The sequence below is a fragment of the Colius striatus genome, chromosome 15, assembly GCF_028858725.1.
Source record: "Colius striatus isolate bColStr4 chromosome 15, bColStr4.1.hap1, whole genome shotgun sequence".
NCBI classification, from domain to species: domain Eukaryota; kingdom Metazoa; phylum Chordata; class Aves; order Coliiformes; family Coliidae; genus Colius; species Colius striatus.
In genome coordinates, this window is record NC_084773.1 from 20,689,128 (window position 1) to 20,710,949 (window position 21,822).

General features: G+C 45.1%; 2 protein-coding genes across 3 annotated transcripts in view; one reads left to right on the forward strand and one right to left on the reverse strand.

The window, feature by feature from the left end:
• Positions 1 to 4,483: 4,483 nt before the first annotated feature.
• Positions 4,484 to 7,040, forward strand: LOC104553656 (histone-lysine N-methyltransferase SETMAR). Its single transcript, XM_062008435.1, has 2 exons — positions 4,484 to 4,561; positions 5,860 to 7,040. Exons 1-2 carry the CDS (start codon positions 4,484 to 4,486, stop codon positions 6,655 to 6,657), a joined length of 876 nt encoding a protein of 291 aa, XP_061864419.1. The 3' UTR covers positions 6,658 to 7,040.
• A 2,418-nt stretch (positions 7,041 to 9,458) lies between these two features.
• Positions 9,459 to 21,822, reverse strand: part of SUMF1 (sulfatase modifying factor 1) — a 29,124-nt gene continuing 16,760 nt past the window's right edge. For both annotated transcript variants that reach the window (XM_062008418.1, XM_062008419.1), the window contains exons 5-9: positions 20,445 to 20,567; positions 19,621 to 19,735; positions 18,586 to 18,699; positions 11,515 to 11,574; positions 9,459 to 9,901 (exon numbers count right to left, since the gene is read on the reverse strand). In XM_062008418.1, coding sequence (XP_061864402.1) covers positions 9,791 to 9,901; positions 11,515 to 11,574; positions 18,586 to 18,699; positions 19,621 to 19,735; positions 20,445 to 20,567 — 523 coding nt within the window. In that variant the 3' untranslated portion in view covers positions 9,459 to 9,790. The remainder of the gene's footprint in view (positions 9,902 to 11,514; positions 11,575 to 18,585; positions 18,700 to 19,620; positions 19,736 to 20,444; positions 20,568 to 21,822) is intronic.

Consider the following 21,822-nt stretch of genomic DNA (forward strand, 5'->3'; position numbering starts at 1 on the left):
AAAACTGAGAGGTTACACCAAAGGTAATGCTTTGAAAGGTAATGAAATGTTAAGCAACTGGAATGCTATGCAAACCTGCTTTTTTAAGGAAGGAATTAGTTCTCTTTTTTACTTCCTAAACTTTCCTTGAGAAGGAACATTTAGAAAGTCTTAAGCGTTAAGTCTTTGAGATAAATTGTATTTAAAGGTTACAGTGCAAAACTAGATGTCTTCGTTGGATGTAGATGGTTTATTAATTGCCCCAGATATGCACATACTCATAAAGTTGTTCGTATAATTTGACAAGGGGAACTGATTCACTGTCACAGTGAATTACTACATTAAACACATGTAATTCTTTCTTTATCCTGCTCCTCCCCTCTTGACAGCATTCTGTTTGACTGCATGCCACACTGAATTATTACTCTATCATCCATAACAGTGCTTTATTTAAGTGTTACAGCACATATAGTTAACATTCATCTATATCTTTGTTCTAATTCCACCGTGATGTTTTTCTGTTGTCATACCAACAAGGAAAAATTATGGATTTCATTTAAACCAAAGTTATGGAGCAGCAAGATAAGGGACTTTTTTATTCTCTTGCAACACATCTTTCTCAACAACACAAATGTAAAAAAAGGAGCAAAATACAATCTGTTTGAAAGCATAAATAGTACAGAATCACCAGGTTGAAAACTTTGGAATACATTAAGCAAATATTGCCTAAAAAAACCTCCAAATAAATCCATTTATTTATTGTCAAATCATTTAATAAAGGAAAGGCTGCAGACCAAGATGCTGTGTGTGACAAGAAAAGGACTTGCTCCATGATCCATCACTCCTCACCCGACACTTGCTGAAGATAAAAATGATTACTTCTGTCTCAACCATCTATTTTATTCACAGAGCACTACAGTTTTCCATCAGCCTCAGCTTATTTAGACAACTTACATTCCAACAATTCTTGGGAGATATTAACCAGCAAGATGAAACCTGATTAACACTGCAGCCTCAGAGTGCACCAAGTTCATTTCACATTCAGTGCAACAGCCTTTGTGTGCTCATTTTTTACGGCTCGGAAGATGACCCCAGGATTTGCCAAGACAAATATATACATCTATCTTCTGAAGATATATTGTTACACAAAAATCTATTTGACTGGAATGTTGTTCTACAGCATTCTTTATTAACAAGAGCAGAATAACCCACTTGGGATAGATTCCCTGCAAAAATGACCACAACTTTAGCCCAGTAGACAGACAAGTGGCCCAACTAGCCAGTGGCTCAGCTACTGCTGTCAGGCCAAAACACTTCCTACCTGCAAAGTTTTTAACTGAAATACAACTTGAGAATCATTTCACTGAAGTACATTGCTACAAGTCAGGAAGTAATTTGTGTGACGAGATCTGAATTGTTCCTATTGTTTAGCGATGAGGACATGACAAAATGTTGGGTTGTATAACTTTTTTCCTCATATGAAACTCAAGGCTTTATAAGGGCTTGTGTATTGACAAAGTGATTTATGGCTGGCATTACCCAATCAATGTTGCAAGAGCAGTGTACAATGACAGATGAAATGCAGAGCCCTGTGACACCCAGCAACAACAGTTCAGCCACTGGTTAACTCATTTCACGTGTTTCTGCATCAGTTTTCTTATCTGCACGGGAGAGGAAACAAAGTTCATCTATCTCTGCAAAGCACTCAGAGATATTTTGATAAACTATGTTATTCAAACACAGCATTTTGCAAGGTCAGTCTTCTCTGCACAGCAAAGGCATCCTTAAATAAACCCATCTCTGGATTTACAACTACCAGGCAAAGAGCAGGCAGCTGCCAGCCAACCCCCCTGCACAACACCACAGCACACCCGCTGCCCAGAGTGCAGTCCCTCAGCACCTCCAGTTATCAGCCTGTGAAGTACTTCAATGTGCTTTACAAGCTATAAAGCATAAACAAACTCAGACATCAATGGACAAAACCTAGTTTCCTAGCTAAGCAACTAGGAGAAAGTGTTAATATATTTATTACGTTTTTAAAAAGCAACAGCAATGCAGTGCAAGGAAGGGAATCTACATGTGGTCAGTCAGATGCTTATGAATAACACTGAAGCAGCACATCTCAAAATAACTGCAGGCTGGTCTGAGAATGGTTCAAAAGCAGGAAACAGAAAAATATCTGTGTTTTGACTCTCCATCTTCCAATGGCAGGCTACTGTGCAGAGGAGAAGGGGGCAGGCAGAGGAGCTGCATCCATCACCTGTATGTGTAGACATCTCATACTGACAGAAAACCCACAGAAATCTCGCATCTGAGCTTTCCACAATCCTCTGAGCAGTTAAGAACAGGCTTTGGTATGCAACATCAGCTTGCTCATGTCTACATATGCTGCCTAGATACACTGCAGAACATTTCTATTGTACTGTTTTACTACTAAATCCCCATAAACTGCAAGTGTCATAATAAACCAAAGGACCTTTTTGCACTACAAAAGCTTTTTGCAGTTTGTTTGTAATGAGTCTTCCAAACAAACACACACGAGCAAAACACTAACAGGATGTGTCAGTTTTATCTTATTCCTGTAGCCAAGACAAAACAAGGGGAAAAAACCCACCACTGTAGTGTCTAGACAGTAGTCTTTGAACTTGACTGGCCTTAGAACATTGTCACTCTACTCCACTTAATGGGATATTGATTTTTTATACTTCACTCTCTGCAAATCAATATTCTAATAGATGCACAATAGACTGAAGGATGGAGCAGAAGGATGGAGCATGCATGCCCACTAACTTGATGGAGATGATTATCCAGAAATGAAGGTCAAATCAAAGGAAAATTTAAACCTGACAGGAAAAGAGCAACACAAAGGGAAGAGTCTGTGGGCAAGAGAAGGGGGAAAAAAGCAATTAAAATATCTAAGATTAACTAGAGAATGGAGAAGACAGAACCTAGAGAGCATGGATAAGGCAGATCACAAACTCTCAACTGGGGACTGAGGTCTCTGTGGACTGGCTGAAGTCAATGCCACAATTTAATAAGCACGTCAGGTCTCCTGCAGGAAACACCTCCTGTGTATCAGAGATGTACTTCCTTCCAAAGTGAAAACCGAAGTTTACGTATCTAAGGACTACCGGAATAACCTGTTCAGAACAAAGTCTGACATAAAACACGTGCAATGTAAAATAAAAGGCTTAAAAGGAATATCTTACTCTTGCAGAGATCAGTTCTGCAGAACGCTAGGAAGCAGAAGGGAGATTTCACACAGCTTTAATAGCTAAAGGTCTTCTTCCCAACACATCTTCCTCAGATCCTCTTCAGAGGCAGGAGGATGGGGACACAGCCCGTGACAACTCTCACCATTTCCTGGATGCTGAAGAAAGAGGCATCAGGAAAGTCAAATTGGTAGCTAATGCAGGAAAAGACAAAAACAGTGTCTTCTTGTAGGGGCACTGAGCATGCTCCAGGGATTTCTGTTTCCCAAGTCTGAGAAATTCATTTCTGGATGTGATAATTGCTTTCAAACGGAAAACACTTGGTTCACGCAAAAGGAACAAGGTGAAAAGATGGCAAGAGCTTCATCAGCCTTAGGGCCCAAAACAACTGTCCCAAGTGGCATATACAAAAGCTCTCAGGACTACCAGCATCCAAAGAACACAAGTCTGACTCCTTTCTCCTAGGCATGGCTCAGTTTGTTCTTCACAAAGACAAGGCAAGACCCTTCATGACTGTTCCACTCATTACTGTGTTTCACAGTAGCAATTTTCTCATGACTGCTTTAGAAGGGCATCATACATAAATGTGGCAAGGTCTCCCGGGTCAAGACAGAGCTGGAAAACTTATTTGACTACATTTTTTCTTGATAATGTGTCCAAGGAGAACGTGGGGCTTTCCCCTGCACTGCTGTAGGTACAAAACCTCCTGTGTGCAGAGGGAAGATGTGGCTGCAGCTTCCAGGGCCCACACGCAGCTGAGAGAATTCCTCGGTGGTGTAAGGTTTAACAGGACTTTCCCCTCACATTACAAAACACAGCAACTTGAAACCACGAAAGTGTAATTAGTGTGGAACCAGTGTGGAAGGATTTAGAGTCGCATGAAAAACGTAAGTCTGTAGTTCGAAATTCCCCTGTAAAATGACTGGGGTTCGAGCGCTGTCACACCCACGCCACGCAGAGCCACGCCCGCTTCTACACGGGCCGCCTCATCGCAACAAGTGCCGTTCGCTGGCGGCCACACGGCGTTGCTCCAGCCCTTGCTAAGGGCAGCCTCGAGCCCCCCGCGCCCGCGGCCCCTCCGCAGCGGCGGCGCTGAGGGGAGCGGCACCGGAAAATGGCGGCCGCACGCGCCGGACGCCCGAGCGCGAGCCCCCGCGCCCGCACGGCCGCTCCACAGCGACCACTGCGCCTGCGCGCCCGCACGCGCCGCACACCCACCCTCCCGCCCAATCAAAGCGAGGCTTCGGCGCGACTAACCAATCCCCGCAGGGCCAGGGGGCGGGGCCGGCGCCATGGCGGACCTGAGCGGCGGCTCGGAGCCGCTGCCCGTGGCTCTGCGGCAGCCCGGAGAGGCCCCGCCGGCCTTCCAGGTAAAGGGAAGGGCTGCGGCCGCCTCGGGAGCCGGGCTGGGCCGTGAGGAGGAGAGCAGGCAAATGGAGCACGCAGAACAGGGAGGCTCTTTGCCGGTGCCATCCCCTGAGCCCACCTGTCCCCTCAGCTCTGTCCCCTCAGCCCTCTGTCTCCCCAGCCCTCTGTCCCCTCAGCCCTCTGTCCCCTCAGTCCTGTCCCCTCAGCCCTCTGCCCCCTCAGCCCTCAGAGAGTCGTTGTAAAACAGAATGAAGAAGCATCTAATAGGCTCGGGTTGGAGAAGAGGGGGGGGAAGCCGTAATCTAAATCGTGATCTTCCTGAATTGCTCGGTGTGCTGGTATTTAAAGGAAACAGGAAAGCTATAAAGCATAGTTTCGAGTAAAGCCGAATGACCGAGGAAGCTGATGTTTAGGAAAAACGAAACTTCCCACTGCAGCGGCATGTTTCACAACACCCAGAGCCGATCAGACAGAAGCTGCTAGCAGTGAAAGGCAGCATTCAGTAATGGCACGCGCTCCAGGCTTCTAAATAAAGCTTTGCAAGTCGAATGCTGAGAAAAAAGTAAAACCGTTGATGGAGCTGTCGCGATGCTTTGATTTTTAAATTCACCAGTCTTAAACAGCTTGTATTTTATAATCATTCACCTGCTGGGGGCATCAGTGTAACTCTGAGAACCCGCTTCTCAGCTCTGGTTGCTTGAATTCAACGAGTATTCTCACAGACAGAATTTAGGGTGAAGCAAAAGCCATCTCACATTTTCATAGCTATGTAGAGGTGTGCTAGTCCAACACCCTCATCACTTTCCAACAGAATGATCAGGAGCAACCTTCTGAAGAGATGAATTTCAACTATCTCCAATTTTGAACAAAAATGGGCATTTGAAATTCCACAACTTTCAAATAACTACACAATAACCTTCTAAGTAGCTCACAAAGTGTTTTGAAGTGGGAGCAATTAAAGATACTTTGCTCTTTTTATAGTTAAAGTTGTATCTAGTAACCAAGGTCACATTAGCTGCATGTTTTTCCTGCCAATACCTTTTTTCTGGCTAGTAGACTGTTTTGAGAAACTCAGTCACTAAGAGGCTATCAGTTCTTTTTTTGATCTATATGGAATATCTCATTTGCATCCTTTATAATGTTTTCTAAAAGTCACATCTAGTAGTGAGAAGTTTACAGGAAAATAAAGTGTTCATGCAGTTCATCAGCTGTTGCCAAAAACAGCCCTCTTGAAAATCTGATAGCCTCTGTGGAAAGAAGCATTGAACGTGGCAAGGATTTGACTCTTGTTCTCTTGCAGTATAGCCCAGACAGCGTGGCTGGAGCAGACGGAGACGTTGACCCCACTGAAATCACCTTCCCAGGGTGTGCTTGTCTCGCCAGCTCCTGCGTGGCTCCCGTGTGCTCCTGTCTTCGCCGGGGGGGAAGTTACAGCAGTTTGTGCCTCAGGCCTGCAGAGGAAGAGGAAGGGTATGCCCAGCCTGTTTTTGAATGCAATGCCATGTGCCAGTGTGGTGAATCCTGTCAAAACAGGGTTGTTCAGAGGGGTCTGCAATTCAGACTCGAGGTATTCAAGACTGAGAAGAAAGGATGGGGTGTCCGCACTCTGCAATTCATAGCTAAAGGAAGATTTGTTTGTGAATATGCTGGTGAAGTTTTAGGCTTCAATGAGGCACGCAGGAGGATTCAGGCCCAGACCTCGAAGGATTCAAACTACATTATAGCGGTGAGGGAGCACCTCCACAGCGGCCGGGTGATGGAGACGTTTGTTGACCCCACACACATTGGTAACGTCGGCAGGTTCCTGAATCATTCCTGTGAACCAAATTTAGTCATGGTGCCAGTCCGAGTTGACTCAATGGTGCCTAAACTGGCACTTTTTGCAGCCACCGATATCTCTGCTGGAGAGGAACTTTCATATGATTATTCTGGGAGATTCCGTAATTTTCCAACACCTAAGAGAGAACAGAAACCTTCAGAGGACGAGAACAGATGGAGAAAACCTTGCTACTGCGGCGCCCCCACATGTGCTTCCTTCTTACCTTGGGACAGCTCCCTCTTTTCCACACCAGGTGCTTGTTCAGGCAGCTCTCCGTAGCTTTCCCGTCCCTAAGCACACCTACAAACCAGCATTTTCCTTGGTGGTTAAATGGCAGTTAGGTAAAACCCCGCTTGTGTGTCCCACCAAGGAAGTGTGTGTGGCTTTGAGTAACAGCTAGAATACCTTCATGCGATATCCTTGGGACATCTGGAGGTGGATGGCATGAAGGAGCACTGGAACTTCGAGATGTTCCCAAATCAGCTGGGGATCCAGGCTTGGTGCTTTCTCATTGCTTCATTCTGACAGCTTGCTGTATGTTAAAGCACCTCTTTCATAAAAACTGTAGCACTGGTACACAGAAAGGATACGTGATAACAATGAGAAGCGTCACTGGCGGTTACACAGGAGGATGAGAGCAAGGAATGCTGGTGTTTGCAAGAAGGGCATTGGGTTGCTTAAATCCTATTAAAGTACTTTTTAAAAACAATTACTTGGTATAAATTGTTTGTTTCACAAAACATGACTGATTACTGCTGATGTAACAAAAATGCCCAGAAAGATGGGCTTGAACGCTTTGTCTCCCCCTGCATTCCCACCTCCAGGCACATCTAGCTGCGTGCCAAAAGCCTGCTGTGAGGGGCTGGGTTCCATCACCATTGAGCTGCTGTGTGAGCAGCACAGTACTGCAGGCTGGGACCTACCATCATCCCACCTTTGTACACCACAGCTGCCTCACAAGCTCTCTGCAGTAACTGTGTTAGGTTCCAGCACTACTGGAACACTACTGCTACATGCTCAGGAAGTGAATTCAGACTCTGCACTCTCCAGCAGCATGTTGCTGCTATTCTGAAACAGATTGCAGGAGGAAACAGTACACCTGAGCAGCACATTTGTCTTTGTGCATTGCTGAAGGGCTGGCAGATGCGTGAGCATTCCCTTCAGCTGCTAAATGATGCATTGTCACTATTCCCACCAAGGCAGGCAGTATGAAGCAAGGCCTGTCCTCTCTCACTGTTCCTCTACAGCTCCAGCCCTGCTATGCTGCTGCACTGAGCATCTCCCCACAGCAGGGACAGGCCAGAGCACACAGCTGGGCAGCATTCTGCAACTGCATGTCACACCCCTTCCTTGCTACACAGATCAAGTTAAGGAAGCCTCAAACAGGTTTGTTTTGAATTTCCCCAGCTCTGCTGTACAAGACAGATAAACTTTCACGGAGCTGAAGGAGGAGCTGTTCTGCAGGCCATGGGTAATGCTTTCAGAGGTTTTTTTAAAATAAAGAGGCAACTTTGATTTGGATCTGAAAGCTTAACCCAACACTGACAAGCTGCTATTATTCTGCTAACCAAAATCTCACTCTGCTTACCTTGACTTTCTTGCTAAGCCTCAGTGTTAGTTTTTCCTCATTTCATATATATATCTTCATGTTTTGGTTATGAAGAACACTGTTAAGAGTTACATATGGCTGTGGGTCCAGTTTAACATAAAGATGTCCACCTGATTTTTCCTTGGGGTTCATCATTAAGTGTCACTTCTGTCATTACAGAAAACTTACAAAGGATTTCAGATGCTTGGCAAAAGATGTTTACGAGCTGAGTGGCCACTCACTTTATTCCTTGCCTGATGAAGGGTGCCTGCTCATCCAGAAGAGAGGCTGTCCAGCTCCCATCCCTCAGGGTGCATGCAGTGCAGGACCAGCCTACAGCTTGGGTTGCAAGGTCTCTTTGCCTGTTGAGAGGCTTCCCTGGGTGCACTGCACCAGCCTCCTTGAGCCCGCGGGGCTGGACGTGGATGATCCAATCTACTTCCTCCTGCCCTCCTGGAATAAGTTTCCAGAGTAGTTTTACACCACCTGCATTCCTCATTGTCAAGATGCAGGCAGAGTTTGTTAGCTTCCTGTTATGAATATGTACTTGGCATGATCCTGAGTAGTTAAGGAAGCACAGATAAAACAACCCCACAGCCCAAAACACACAATCCCAAACCACATTAGCAGTATCTAGTCCTTGCATCACCAGCTGTGAGCCACAGAACACAGCAGTCTCCTGTCTCTGCCATCCTGCCCGCTGAGTCCCAGCCAGCTGACCCTGTTTCTGGTGAGTGAACTGGCTATCAGTTACCTGGGCAGAACAAACTTCCACAGCACGGAATGAGAGCGCCTGGTGCAGCTGAAGACGGGCAGCCACGTTAACAGCCTTGCAATGACAGGAAATAATGGGTTGTGCCTGAGTTCTAAACCATCCACAGCCCCTCTCCATTGAGTGTGTGTGTTTGGGGTGCAGAGCAAAGTCCTTCCAAAAGCAGAAAAATCCCCTTACAAAATCCCTCTCAAGTGAGACCTTTTTTAAAAACAACAGAGCAGTTCCCAGGTTTCCCTTATTAGGCTGCAGGGCTTACAGCTGCCTCTGCCATCTTTTCACTCCAATGATCTTCCATTCAAGGGACATCAGTTGTTAGCTTCAGTTCCTAATGATGCCAGTTTTGCAACTTGCAGGTCCCTCAAATACAGCTACCCCATGTCCAAAAAGCTCAAAGGAAATTGCCAGTGTCTTTCCATCAGTAAAAACCCTCAGCATAAATAAATTCTGGCCCTCTTATTCCAATATGCACAATATTTCTAGTCATCACCTCCCTGAGGATTATCATCCCCCAGTTGCAGAAGGCACACAAGGATCTCACCAGAAAAAGCACATTTCTGGATCTGATTTTCACTTCAACAGGAAGGTTGTAGAAAGGCTGCCCAGGCAGAGGCCTGTCTGTCACCCCAGTCCTCACTCCTAACCCCTTCCACTTTATTTTAAAGTTGTTTAGAAGTTTATCAAGTCCATGTTTATTGGATTTGAGTGTAGAAACTCAAATGATACATAAATTAAACTATTTAATAAAGACCTTTTCTAAAGGACCTATTAATTAACCTGGTAAAACAGAAGTGGAGTGTTTCTGCTCAGGTTTACAGAATACTCTCACTAAACCCAACAGAATTCACCAAGAAAACATTTGGTCAGGACAAGAGTCCAGGGCAGCTCCCCAAAGATAAACAGATGAAGGTTCTTCGCACAGAGTTGAGCGCTGTTAAGATTTTTTTCCCCTCAGCACGAAGTTCAAGCACAGGATTTTTCTGCCCTGTGTGAGCAGCAAGCGACACTCCACACAGCTGTTTGTCCTCGGGTGGCGGTGCCACAGCCCCCAGTCAGCGTGGCCCTGGGGAGGCGTCCGCTGCGCAGCGGAATCCCAGGTTGGAAGCGGAGCTGTCGGGGGTGTTCTGGCTGCGGGCTGCACAGCGGTACCTGTAGCAGTATGACTGCAGAGAAAGAGGGGAAAGAGAGCTTCAGAGCACAGCACAGCTGGGCATTCCTTAGGCAGGAGTGTGTTTGATGAGTGTAGGAAGACATTCCAAATGCTGCTGGGCAGATCAATGAACCGGTGCAGATCAACGTGGGTCAGGGAAACGCTGCTGTACTGAGACTGGCTGCAGCCCATCCGAGAGGTGGTCTGAATGGCAACGTGTCTGATAATACAAGCATCAACTCTTACCATACCCTGCCCTGGGAGAAAGCCAAAGTGGCCATCCTGCTCCTCCTCTGGGAGGGAGGGAGCAGCTCAGTGCAGCAGAGAACAGGTAGAAGAGGAGAGTTTTTCTCCTTCAAAGCTAGTTGCCTCGAGGAGTTTGGGCACAGCCACTCAACAGTTCAACCTGTACAACCACAAAGGTGGCAACAGCTTAAACAGGCTGTGGCATCAAGGCAGCAGCCCTGTGAAGCAGCAACCCATGCTGGTCTCCGTGATGCAGAGTGTCACATCTGAGGAGACGCCAACAACTGCTCCTCACCAGCTCCTCACCTGCAGTGCAGAGCCAGAGAACACCCGAGGAACAGTGGACACCGCTGCAGCCTTGCACTGCAGAGCTCTACCCTAAACCTCAGCAGGACAGGACAGGATTTAGAAGCTGAACTAGTTTGAAAATCAAAGTAGCAGCTAAAGGCGTGACTTTAGCCTTTGTCAGCTCTGAGAGGCAGAACAGCAATAGCACAGATAGATTAGTCTGAATAGACTTTTAGGCACCTAATAAAGAGCCCTTGTACCAACAGTATTCAGTGGGGTTTTGTCTCAATACACAGCCTAGTTTTATCACCTACAAAAGAGACTAGGGCAGACTAGAATCTTCACAAGCCTTTAAAATGGGTCACATTATTCATCACTGAAGAAGAGTCTATTCCAGTGTTAATTTAATCAAAACTGCTAATTAACATCTGACATTGATTTCACCTAAGAAGGAAATCAGTGTAGAAAATGGGATCTCACTGCAGAAAGTTTAATCTAATTATGAGACTGATTTGCCAGCTGCAGGCTCGAAAAGGGAAAGAGAACAGAACGGCTTTAATGAAAAAGGAGATCTACAATGAGCGTTTCCCAGTGCTGCGTGAACAGAGTTTAAAACATGACTTATGTCCCAAACAGCTCTGGCACTGTGGTGGTATCCAGACTTTTCAGAAAGAATTTCCAATCTGCTATCAACCAAGCTGAAACATTTGTCTCACAGCAGTCTTTCTGCAAACACCCAATATCCTTTCTGGCTCGAGAGGCATTCTAACACTAAAAAAAGTCACTACCAGACTCTCCACTTTTACCAGTATCTCCAGCACTATGGAGGAAAATTGCATTAGAAGCACACATCAGTTTTAACTTACATACCTGAAAACCACACTGGGTAAAGCAGTTGGTTTGGATTCATTCCAAGCTAACCCAAAAGAAGTCATTAAGAACATTAGGTATTGCTCTTCCTTAAACCACATGAAATATTTTAACAAGCATCCAGGCTGCCGGGAAACTCTGTCAGAAGATCACTTCATTGTCCAGTCAGGTACTTTGAGAGGAAAGCTCAGTATGAAAATACCAGAGGCCTTTGCACATTACCTTATGGCACATGTAGGATCCACCCTTCTTCACCCTGTCTGTCCCTGACGGGGGCCCTTTCTGTGGAGGAGAGGACACTGGTTAGTACTGAGGCAGAACAATTGCCAACTACAGGGTGAATGCTAAAAAGCTGTAAGAGTAGTGAGAGGAATAAGGAGCAGCCAGAAACACTGAAAGTAAACACGTTTCAGCTGTGTCTGTCTGAACCAGAATGCTTGAAATGATGATGTTGGAATAACCTTGCAGACAGGCAAGAGAGGCATCATGTTCCCTGCCCTCTGCTGCCCTATTTCACACTGGAGTTGCTGGTCCTGGCCAAGAGGGCCTCATGCTTTATTTCTGTAAAGCACCTGCCAGCAAGCTGTAAAACCCCCAGTGGCAATCAGCAGAGAGCAATGACAGACCACAGCTTACTTTCTGTAGTTTGAGACCTTTCCTAGTGAGACACTAGAAAATGTTCACATGCTGGTGTGCACACGGAGTGAGATCTGGAGCTCATCAGCTCCACTGCCATGAAGCAAACACACAGACACCTGAGAGCCTCCACAGGAAGCACTGAGATATCCCTCTTGTCTAAACACAGTTATACTGTTCATTGGCCAGTTGTGACAAGGGGCCAAACTGCCCCATGTTTGGCACTTGCTCTCTTTCCAGTCCAAAATCCAGAGGGATTGCACTGAGCAACACTCTGTCCCATCTCCCAGCCACTGTGTGCTGAATGTGTTACTGTGTGGGATCATGACAGCTCAAGAGGCCTGTAGGAAGCACTGCACTTAGGGGCAATTTGGTAATTGCAGGTACATTTGCAGTGTAATGTGTGGCATTTATTGCAAGTGCTTATGAAATTGGAGCTAAAATTGACTTAACAAGGTTATTTCACTAGTCTTTTTCAATTCCAGCTTGCAAAGGATGGCCTAATAGTTCAAGGCTTCCTTGATAGCATGTATTCTTGCTCGCTTTGAGGCATATTTATTATGCAGGTGAGCAGCTCTCTTACTTGACACCCTTTAGCTGTGAAAGTCCCTACTGCTCTCACCTACTGCTTTGAGACTACTGCCGTGTCAACTGTTCTACATTCCATGTCCATTGAGAAACTGCTTCTAGGAAGGTGCCATGAGAACATCTGTCTTACAGAAGTGACAAAGAAGGTCAAAAAAACACAATGTTCATTGTTTGTTAACAGGTAAGCCCAGCCTGGAACCCTCTCAAAGCTGTAAGATTTACATGAATTTCCATTTCTGTATGTGTCACTAAGGTACAAGAATGTTTTCATGTACATGCCTCCAATAAAGTATTCTACTTGGAGTTATGTTTCTTCAGTGACTGGCAGGGTGTATAAATCTACTCTGTCATTCTAGAAGAATTGGTGGAATACAGGAAGCAAAAAAGAACTGTGATGTTCTCATTACCAATGGTAGCAACAAATGGAGGCTACAAGAAAGCCACCAGCCCAGCTTTTAGCAGTCAGGAAAAAAGAATCAATTGCTACAGTGTTTCTATCATTGCAAATGATATCAAAGTGCCACAAAAGTGCTATAATAGGTTAAAACCAGACAATTGCTGGAAAAGAAATTCTGCCAAGTACTTTGTCTCCTCCTGTCTCACAGCCAGCTGTGTATCCTGGACAGATCTGAAGGGTGCTGCGCTTTCTCCAAGGCTTGAGAGCAAGGCCTTGACCAACATAAGTGTAGTCACCAAAGGAAAATTACACTTCTGTACTATCTACTGAGCCCACAAACAGTTACCCTTGAAGAAGCAGGTTCCCACAGAGGGGATTTTTGCAGGAGATGGCACCTCTCCAGCTCTTCTCAGTGCCACCCATTTGCCTAGCTTGGTTACACCTGGCCATCACACTGTCCTACCCTGTATCAAGGGGTGCAGTTGTCTCCCACTCAGTCCCAGAGGTGAAGTTCAGAAGATTCTACATGACAAGCACTTGTAACACTGTGTATAAACCACAAGTCCTGTAAGAAACCCCTGAGAGTTGCTGCTGATACTACAGAAGCTACTGACTGCATCCAGTGAGTCTGGCTCATGTTCACCATACCGAAACGCCAGCAGCTTCATGTTTACTGCAAAAGTTTCCATGAGATAGAATCATAGAATGGTAGGAGCTGGAAGAGACCTTTAGAGATCATCTAGTCCAACCCCACATGAGAAAGGATTCAGCCTACTCCTGCATTTCATACCCTACAAATCCTGCAGGAAAACCACACCCAGAGGCAGTGTCTGCCCGTGGTGCTCCTGCATGGGACAGCCTCACCCTGTTCACAAGCTCTCTGAAAACTCTGCACGAAACCTGCCTGCAGATGCACAGGTCCCTGCTCTAAAATAACCCACTAACAAGCACAATCATCTCCAACCACCTGTTAATCTCATTTTAAGGGAAGTCAGAATAGAGTCAGCCAGAAGAAATCTGACCTAAGAGCTGCATGAGAACAAGACAAAACAGAGAACAATGGAGCTGTTGAGCAGGATTTCCCATTAAAAACTGTAATGCAAATCCTGAGCAGCAATCTCTGCTATTAGCTCCAAAGTAACTTTCAGGGGAGCGTGGTAATTTACGATCAGAAGGGTTTTTTTTGTCCAGCCACAAGACTATTGTATGTTTCAGCAACTGTAAAGGGATAATATACACTGAAGAAACATGTGAGCTAAATAAAATGGTAAATGCGTAAGATCTTTTTATTCATTACAAATATCTTCCACCAGCCAAAAACTGAGCATCAAGGGTCATTTGGCAACAAAACCCAAGTTACATTGAACCCCCCAACCTTTAAAGTAGAGCTACTGAAACACTTTACTGCCTGCAAAAATCTGACACAGTGTTCTCCAATAACCTTTTCCATTATAAACCATTATCTTTGGGATAGACAATTCTTTAAAACCACAGAAGGTAAAGAGTTTAATCAAAAAACAACTGGCAAAGTTCTCTGAAGAGCAGAAAAATCACTAGACTTTAGCTGGACAGAAGAAATCAGTTTGTGCCAACTGTCTACAGGCTACCTTTACTTCTCTTGCTGTGCATATTCCCCTGTCTTGCTCTGCAGTTTAGCACCGGAGAAGATCAAAGGAGGTTGGGATGAGCAGACTTCACCACAGTTGTATCCAGCTACTGACACACATACAAAATCAAGTGTGCACATAGCTGTATGCAGGAGACCGACTAGAATGATGTCTTTTTGCACCTGTGGCTGCACTCCAATTGAATTAAGGGAGGTTAAAAAAAGGCTGTCCTTCCCTTGTACTACCTAATGACTTCTTTTCCTTTCTCTACCCCAGTCTTACTGAAGAAACCTCAGCCACATTTCATGCAGGAGGAAGCCAGCTGGACTGCCTCCTTAGTATCTCAACTTGAACCAGTTTCTCCAGGTAGGTAGAAGGATCTTGCAGCTCCTTGGACTACTTGCAGCATGAATCACCCCTGTTAGCCAAAACAAGACCCTGTTCTCCATACTGGGATAAAGGAAGAAGCCTAATCCCTCCAGACATTGCAGTTCCTGGGAAGGTGTTGAGAGCCACATGTCCTTTACCAGCGACATGAGCCTTCCATATGCACCTTGACCAGAGTCCTCTTCTCTGTGTGATCTTTCCCCAACCTGTATCACTTACTTAAGCTTTCTCTTGTTTTACAAAGAACCTTAGCAGTCCTTACATCTGCAGATGTAGAAAGGTGAGCTCATTCTTATCTCAGTGCTGGCAGCTTAGAGAGTACCCAAAAACCCAACCAATCCCCAAAGAACTTCCCTGCTTTGCCCTGAAAAGCCAAGTTTCCCCCTGGCAAGAGCTTTCCCAAAATAATGCATTAATTTAACATACTTAATAAAGTAAGAGTCTACAATCATGTTCTAACTTTGGCCAGGCCATGTTACAGCTCAGGATCATCTATTTCTTAGCCTGCAATGTTAGCATTTGCTGATGCTTCTGTCTTCCATATAGATAAAGGAAACCTGCTTTGATTGTGCCTAGGCATAATAAAAACTAATCAGAGCACAGCCATTAAGGTCACATTTGATCAAAACAAGCAAATCTTTGCTCCAGCAAACCATATGGGTTTGTGCCATTATCAGAAGTGCACCACCTGGTACTGAAGTGGGAGGACATTGTTGGCCATAAGCAAAGAGCCAGAGCTGTCCAGACTTTGCTCCCAGGTTAAAAGAACAGACTTCACTACACATTGGCAAGCTTCTTTTGTAGTATAATGTTGTAAGAGAGAACCTATAGTCTGATTGCCTAATTACATGTGCTCCTGCATTCAGTTACCAAAGCTTATTAGTAGGATTATTCTTTAAGGTCATTTAAATACATCATAGAAGCTTTTTTTTTGTTAAATGAAAATAAAGTTGTGTTTCTTCCATGACATCAAACAAATGCTTTCTGAAGCTACATCATCATTTTCCATGCACAGTTAGCCACAAGACCACTCTCTTTTGAGGTAGATGGGTACTCAAAGAACTGCAAGTCATAAGACACTATGCACTGTATATGAAAAAATCTGAGCCAGAAGTCATCACAATTTAAATGGCCCCACAAAGGGTTGTGGTTTGATTGATCTCACACACACACACCTGGCTACTGTCTGCCAAACCATCATTTACATTTTTCAAACAAACAGAAAGCCCCAGCCCTGGTGCTCCCCAGTCATGCCCCTGCACAGCAAACGGCAGCTGCAAGAGACACTGAAGGAACATTTTTTGCAAGTTTGTCTTAAACTGTGCATTTTTTTCCACTGATGAGAAAAAGTAGCCCAGAGGCACTTACTTCTGACAGCAGCAGAGCTCTGGCTGCCCACTCACTGCCAGCACTGGAGGAGTTGAAGCACCAGTTTTACATTTTCTCAGGTGGATTTTCTAATTCCCTCCACCCTGAGTTTGACCACAGGAAAAACCCCACTTCAGCCCCACGACTGAGACATGCAGTCCCACCAAGCTCCTGTACAAGCAAACCTTCACTTACACCAATGCTCTGCTCAAACATCACAACTCTAACACGTTCAGATGCCTTTCAACACCACTGACTGGAAAGTTGTGGCTGCATTCCCAAAACCACGCTACTGCTCAGAGTGCTCGGTGTTCCTGGCACTTCAGAGCTTAGTTTCAGAGCCATGGTACCATGCTCTGCATTCTATGTACTTCTGGATCTGCATACCAATCTTTCCAATTCCTTTGGCTTCAATCCTTGCCTGCACAGGGCCTGGATCTGCCAAAGAAGAGGAAAACCATTGCTTGTTCCATTGATAGAGCACAATTAAAAAGCAGCAAAACATTTTCAGGTGTCCCAGTTTATTTTTGCTCTCTGTGAATGCAAACAGATCAATTACAGGGAAATAAAACACAATCTGTGCAAAGTTCCATTCATTCCTTGTAACCCATCCACTGTGTACCCAAAATCTCTCCAGTATTACAAAACTGCTTTGAAGATTTCAGATGTTAAACTAAATGTGTTAAACTTTTGCTAAGCTCTGACCCTCTAGAAGAATTCCCAGTGTTTCAGGCAGAAAGAACACAGCCTATATATAGGCTACGCTGCCTTGTGCTCTGGAGGGACTAAAGAGATTGGCTCTGATAGATATGGTGCTAATAATTTTTAATGTCTCTGAAGATACTGCAGCCTGGCTATTTTGGGACATCTTTTCACATTAAGAGATTTGGTTTCTTTCTCCATTTAACCAGAAAAACCCTTTGGAATTCACTGTGAAGTGCTCTGCCTCAGACAATAGATCCTGACAATGAGTTTATATCTGAAAATACCAACTAAAAATATTTGTGCTGAATTTAAAAGCTCCAGTAAACTCTCAGTTTACTCTCAGTTACTATCAGTTACTCTCTTTTTGTTCCCCAGGGTTGTCACTTGTGCAGCACTGTGCACCCTCCTGCCCCAAGAGGTCACTGCACAGACAAGCAGCCAAAGCTGGGGTACCTGTCACACTTACAGAAGGGTCAACACGGTCAGGGGCAGCTGCCAGGCTGCCAAGTGCCAGGCCTGTGCTGTAGGTGTGAGTGCAGGTGGGCACCGAGGCCTTTCCCCAGTGGCACACACAGACCTTTAGGCTTTGCTTCCAGGGACTGAAATGAGGCCTCATTAGTGAGGGGGTAAAGCAGGAGCTCCCCTGGTACAAACTGTGGTGACTCCAGGGGCTCCATCAGAGTGCTGGAACTGCCAGTACAGATCCAGAGCAACCTAGACCCCAAGATGAGTCTGATTTCTCTTGCTAAACACAAGAGAACACTGCTGGGAAGCCAGGCTCTGCAATGTACAGGAGCAGCAAAAAAAGTTTAGCAAGTTCCTGAAGCTGTTTTCAATTTCTGACTTCCCAGAAAGGCCTCCAAGAATGTCTGGCAAACCAAAGAGAGACCACAGCACGGGATACTCAAAGCCTGCAGCAAACAGACAGCTACTGCCCCGTGAGGTTTAATTGGTTTCCTTGTTACAGATAACTGTGCGTGAACAAACCCAGCTCTGTCAGAGCACAGCAGCACGTGCCTCAGGTTTAGCCATTCTGGCTAAGTACGAGAGAAGGAGATGTAATACTAGAGCTTCTTTCTGCCGAGAGATACTGTGTGAGAAACCCCCATACACAGCTTACCCTGCAGGACCTCTTCCTCTACCTGACAAAGGAAACCAAAGATTAACCTCTCAAAGCCTGGTAAGCTACTTCTCTCCATAAACTTCAGCTTTATAATATGCTGAGTTTTAAAGGAACTAGAAGTCACAAAGCTGATTCAGGGTGGTTTGGTATCTGCTGTCAAAGCAGTTGAGCTTGTAGCAACAGAAGGGATTTCTGAAAGTACTTCCACTGAATCATCAGATTCTTGATTTCTGCACTTTGATGCCACTTTGGAAGTATTCAACTGCTAACCAGTTGTAGAGGGCTGTTCATCAAAAACAACTCCAGCACTACAGTTTCAGTGTGGCTTACCTGCGTTGTGTTAGTTCCCTCCTCACCAGAACATATCCCACCCCACCCCAGACACAGCAGGAGAGCAATGAACAGTAGGTTTTCAAACTGCAGCCAGACCAGTGTAGCAAGAGAGAACTCTATGCTTCCTGTGAGGCTACCAAAACACTCACAGGGTTGTGAACTTCATCTGTTGAATGATGAACAGCCCACCAGTCAGACGTCCACTCCCAGGCGTTTCCTACGATGTTGTACAAGCCGTAGCCATTGGGAGGAAATGCAGTGACCTGCACGAGACATGGAGAGCAAGGGCCAGTTCTGTAAACCACTCAGCATGAAATAAGGCTACCCCAAAGACACAACTGCTGAAGGTCTGTCATTACCAGGAGCTTCTGCCTTCACAGCTCAACAACAGACACCAAATCAGTAGTGCAGAAATGTAACACTTTTACACACTCCATTTAAATGAAGAGGAATGAAAGAAGGAACCATTATCATCCTCTACATTCTCAGCCCCACATTTCCACTACTAGCATCTTCTCATTGGCTTTGGAGACTGGCTCTCTTAAAGAGCAGCACTGTTTGACCAACACACAGAGACATGCACACAGCATTAGTGATCTGATCTTCATGCCCACATTTAAAGCTTCCACCTTCCCATCAGAGAAAGGCAAGGGTGGCTGCCAGCTCACACACACACTGATTTCTCTGCTGCTAAAACTTTTTGGACTTAATATAACTACCATCTAAGAACTCATTCACATCCTTGACTGCCTTTAAAATCCCACTGCAATGTTTGCTGTACTAGACAGATTCACTCTTTCCAAAAAAAGGAAGTTTAACTTCTTTTAAGCTGCTGCATGATTTTTGTGCCTCAGGAACAACTACCCAAAACCTGAGAGCTAAAAAAGCTATCATGCCAGAAGTGCAGCCAGAAAGGATTTCAGCATCTGACTCAGAACTGACTGGAAAGGGGGAGAAGATGTCACTGTGAGAGGAACTAGAAGTTAAAATGAAAGTAATCCTCACTTTTAAATTAGCTTTTAAAAATTGCCCCTTGATAACACTCCAGCCTGCAGTGACATATACTGTAACTTTAAAAGCCTAAAGGTGAAAGAGGATAGGAACAGAAAACAGCCACAGTTCCTTGTGTTGAACACAGACTGAGTTAATTTCCATGTGATTAATTCACTTAGAGACACACTTACAGGTGCAGTTCCTTTGTATCCATCTTCTGCAGTGTTGTTAGTTGGGAACACTCCCTGCCAGATATTGGCATAATGCTGACCTTTTGGCTGGAGCTTGTTGCCCCATGGAAAAAGTCTATGGACACAGCACAACAGTTGTCACTTTTTTAGTTTTCTGTTTTAATTAAAATTAAAAAAAGGTTAAGGCACACCAACCACATCCCCTTCCTCCCCATCTTACCCCAGAGAACTGTTTGTATTCCAGTTCCATTTGTACCAACATCTAGAAGGTTTGGAAGGAGAGCAAGGCTTCTCTGAGGACAATCCCTACAAGAAGGAGGGACGGGCAGCACTGTCCTGTGCAGTACACTGTCTCACACGCAAGATGAGAAGACATAAGCCTGTTGTTTAGCTTGTTTTCCTCTCCTCCCTGAGCCCAGAATCAGCTCTCAGCTGGATGCAGTGGCCCCGCAGTTGCTGTGCAGTGACGTTGTTATTTGCTTAAGATCTTTTGCAATTCCTTCAGCCTTGGAACTCAGTTCCTTTGCTATAGCTTTCATGTCCTGCAATAGCAGCAGTCCTCTAGCTTGGCATTTTGTCCCATCTCCTGCTCTCCTGAGCTTTCTACATTCCCCTCCCATTGCAGAGTTCAGATAACAATACACTATTTAGGTATTTAAGGAAATTCCTTTACCTAAAGCAATCTGTTCAGAGCAAGTCAGTATTACATTTCCCACAGATGTCCATACCACACAAGAAAGAGACAATAAAAACCCACACAACTCTTCCTTACATAGTGAATACCAATTTGAAGCCTTTCCCAGACACACATTTGTGACAGGTACCTATTTTCAAGGCCCCCTCGACAGCTGTATTCCCATTCAGCCTCAGTTGGTAATCGTTTCCCTGCCCATGTGCAGAATGCCACAGCATCATTCCAGGAAACATGAAGAACTGGGTGATCCATTCTGAGGAACAAAATAAATCAGTAGAACTAGGCAATTTCACAGCTACAGAGCACAAGTCCTTCATGAAACTCTATTAGAGACAGCCACAAAGGACTGAGAAGCTCCCAGTTCAGTTACAATCGGACGAGGTATCAGATTACTTTTACAGAAGAGCATCTATTTAAAGAAAGGCAGCACGATGCTGGAAGGGAAATGCAACCTTCAGAAAAAACAAGGAAGAGGAAAAAAATATGAACTTTTCTTTGTCTCATCATGCTTTTCCATGCAGCTCTACAGGTAACAGAGACATTGGTGCCCTGGGCTTTCACATGGTGTCACCTCAAACCTGCTGCACCCAGGAGTCAGCGAAGAACTATCAAAACACTGACTTGTGGAAATTCAGGTGCTCTGAGACACGAAAAGCCTGCAGCATTATTACCCCTCAGAAAGCTAGTTTAACAGTATCTTAACAAGAAGTCAAGATTTCAACTGGAAACTTTACATTGCGATTTAGTGGCAAATGCCCTTCCCTTCCCTGTGCACTCTTCTCATGTCTGCACATCCTTTCTTTGCTGTCAGTGGTGGTGGTTTTGAGGGAGACGGGAGATGAGAAAAATTCCTTATTCTTAGCAACATCTTTTGCAGGACCCAATCCAGGGCACAGGGAACTGCAGAAATGTATCAGAGTATTTTTCTTTGGCTGTTCCAAGCAGCCCCCAGTTTATACAGGAGCTCCCACCTTTCCTTTGGTCTGGTTCCAAGGTTCCCCTTATAATCTTGGTCTCTTTCCAGAAAAAAAGTACAGTAAAAATACCTAGTCATTCCTCCCCCCCAAGCCTCTAACAGAACAAGGTACTTCAAGAGCTGAGGGTACTGGTCCAGCAGCCAGATTCAGAGGGCTTGCAGTTAACTCGTCTTTCCTGCCTCATGTCACAAGGCAGCGCATCCTGTGGGGCCGTAAGGCCAGCTCTGTGGGGCAGGCTCACCAGCAGCTCCAGCTTAGGTTTGCACCATATAAGACTAGATTGACATGGCAGGTTTCCAACTCTTATCTGCTGACTGTGACCTACATTTCTCTGTGTCCCCCTAACAATGCCTCCCGATATTATCTCTATTTTCGCCTCAGTTCTTTCTTTCATTGCCCTTGAAGAACAGACAACAGACTTGTTACTAAGCAGTTCAGCCATCAGACGATGTTACACTAACATAGCCCTGTCCTTAGAGAGCTCAAAAACATGACAACATCTACTAGATCTAGGCTAGAGAGTCTGACTTT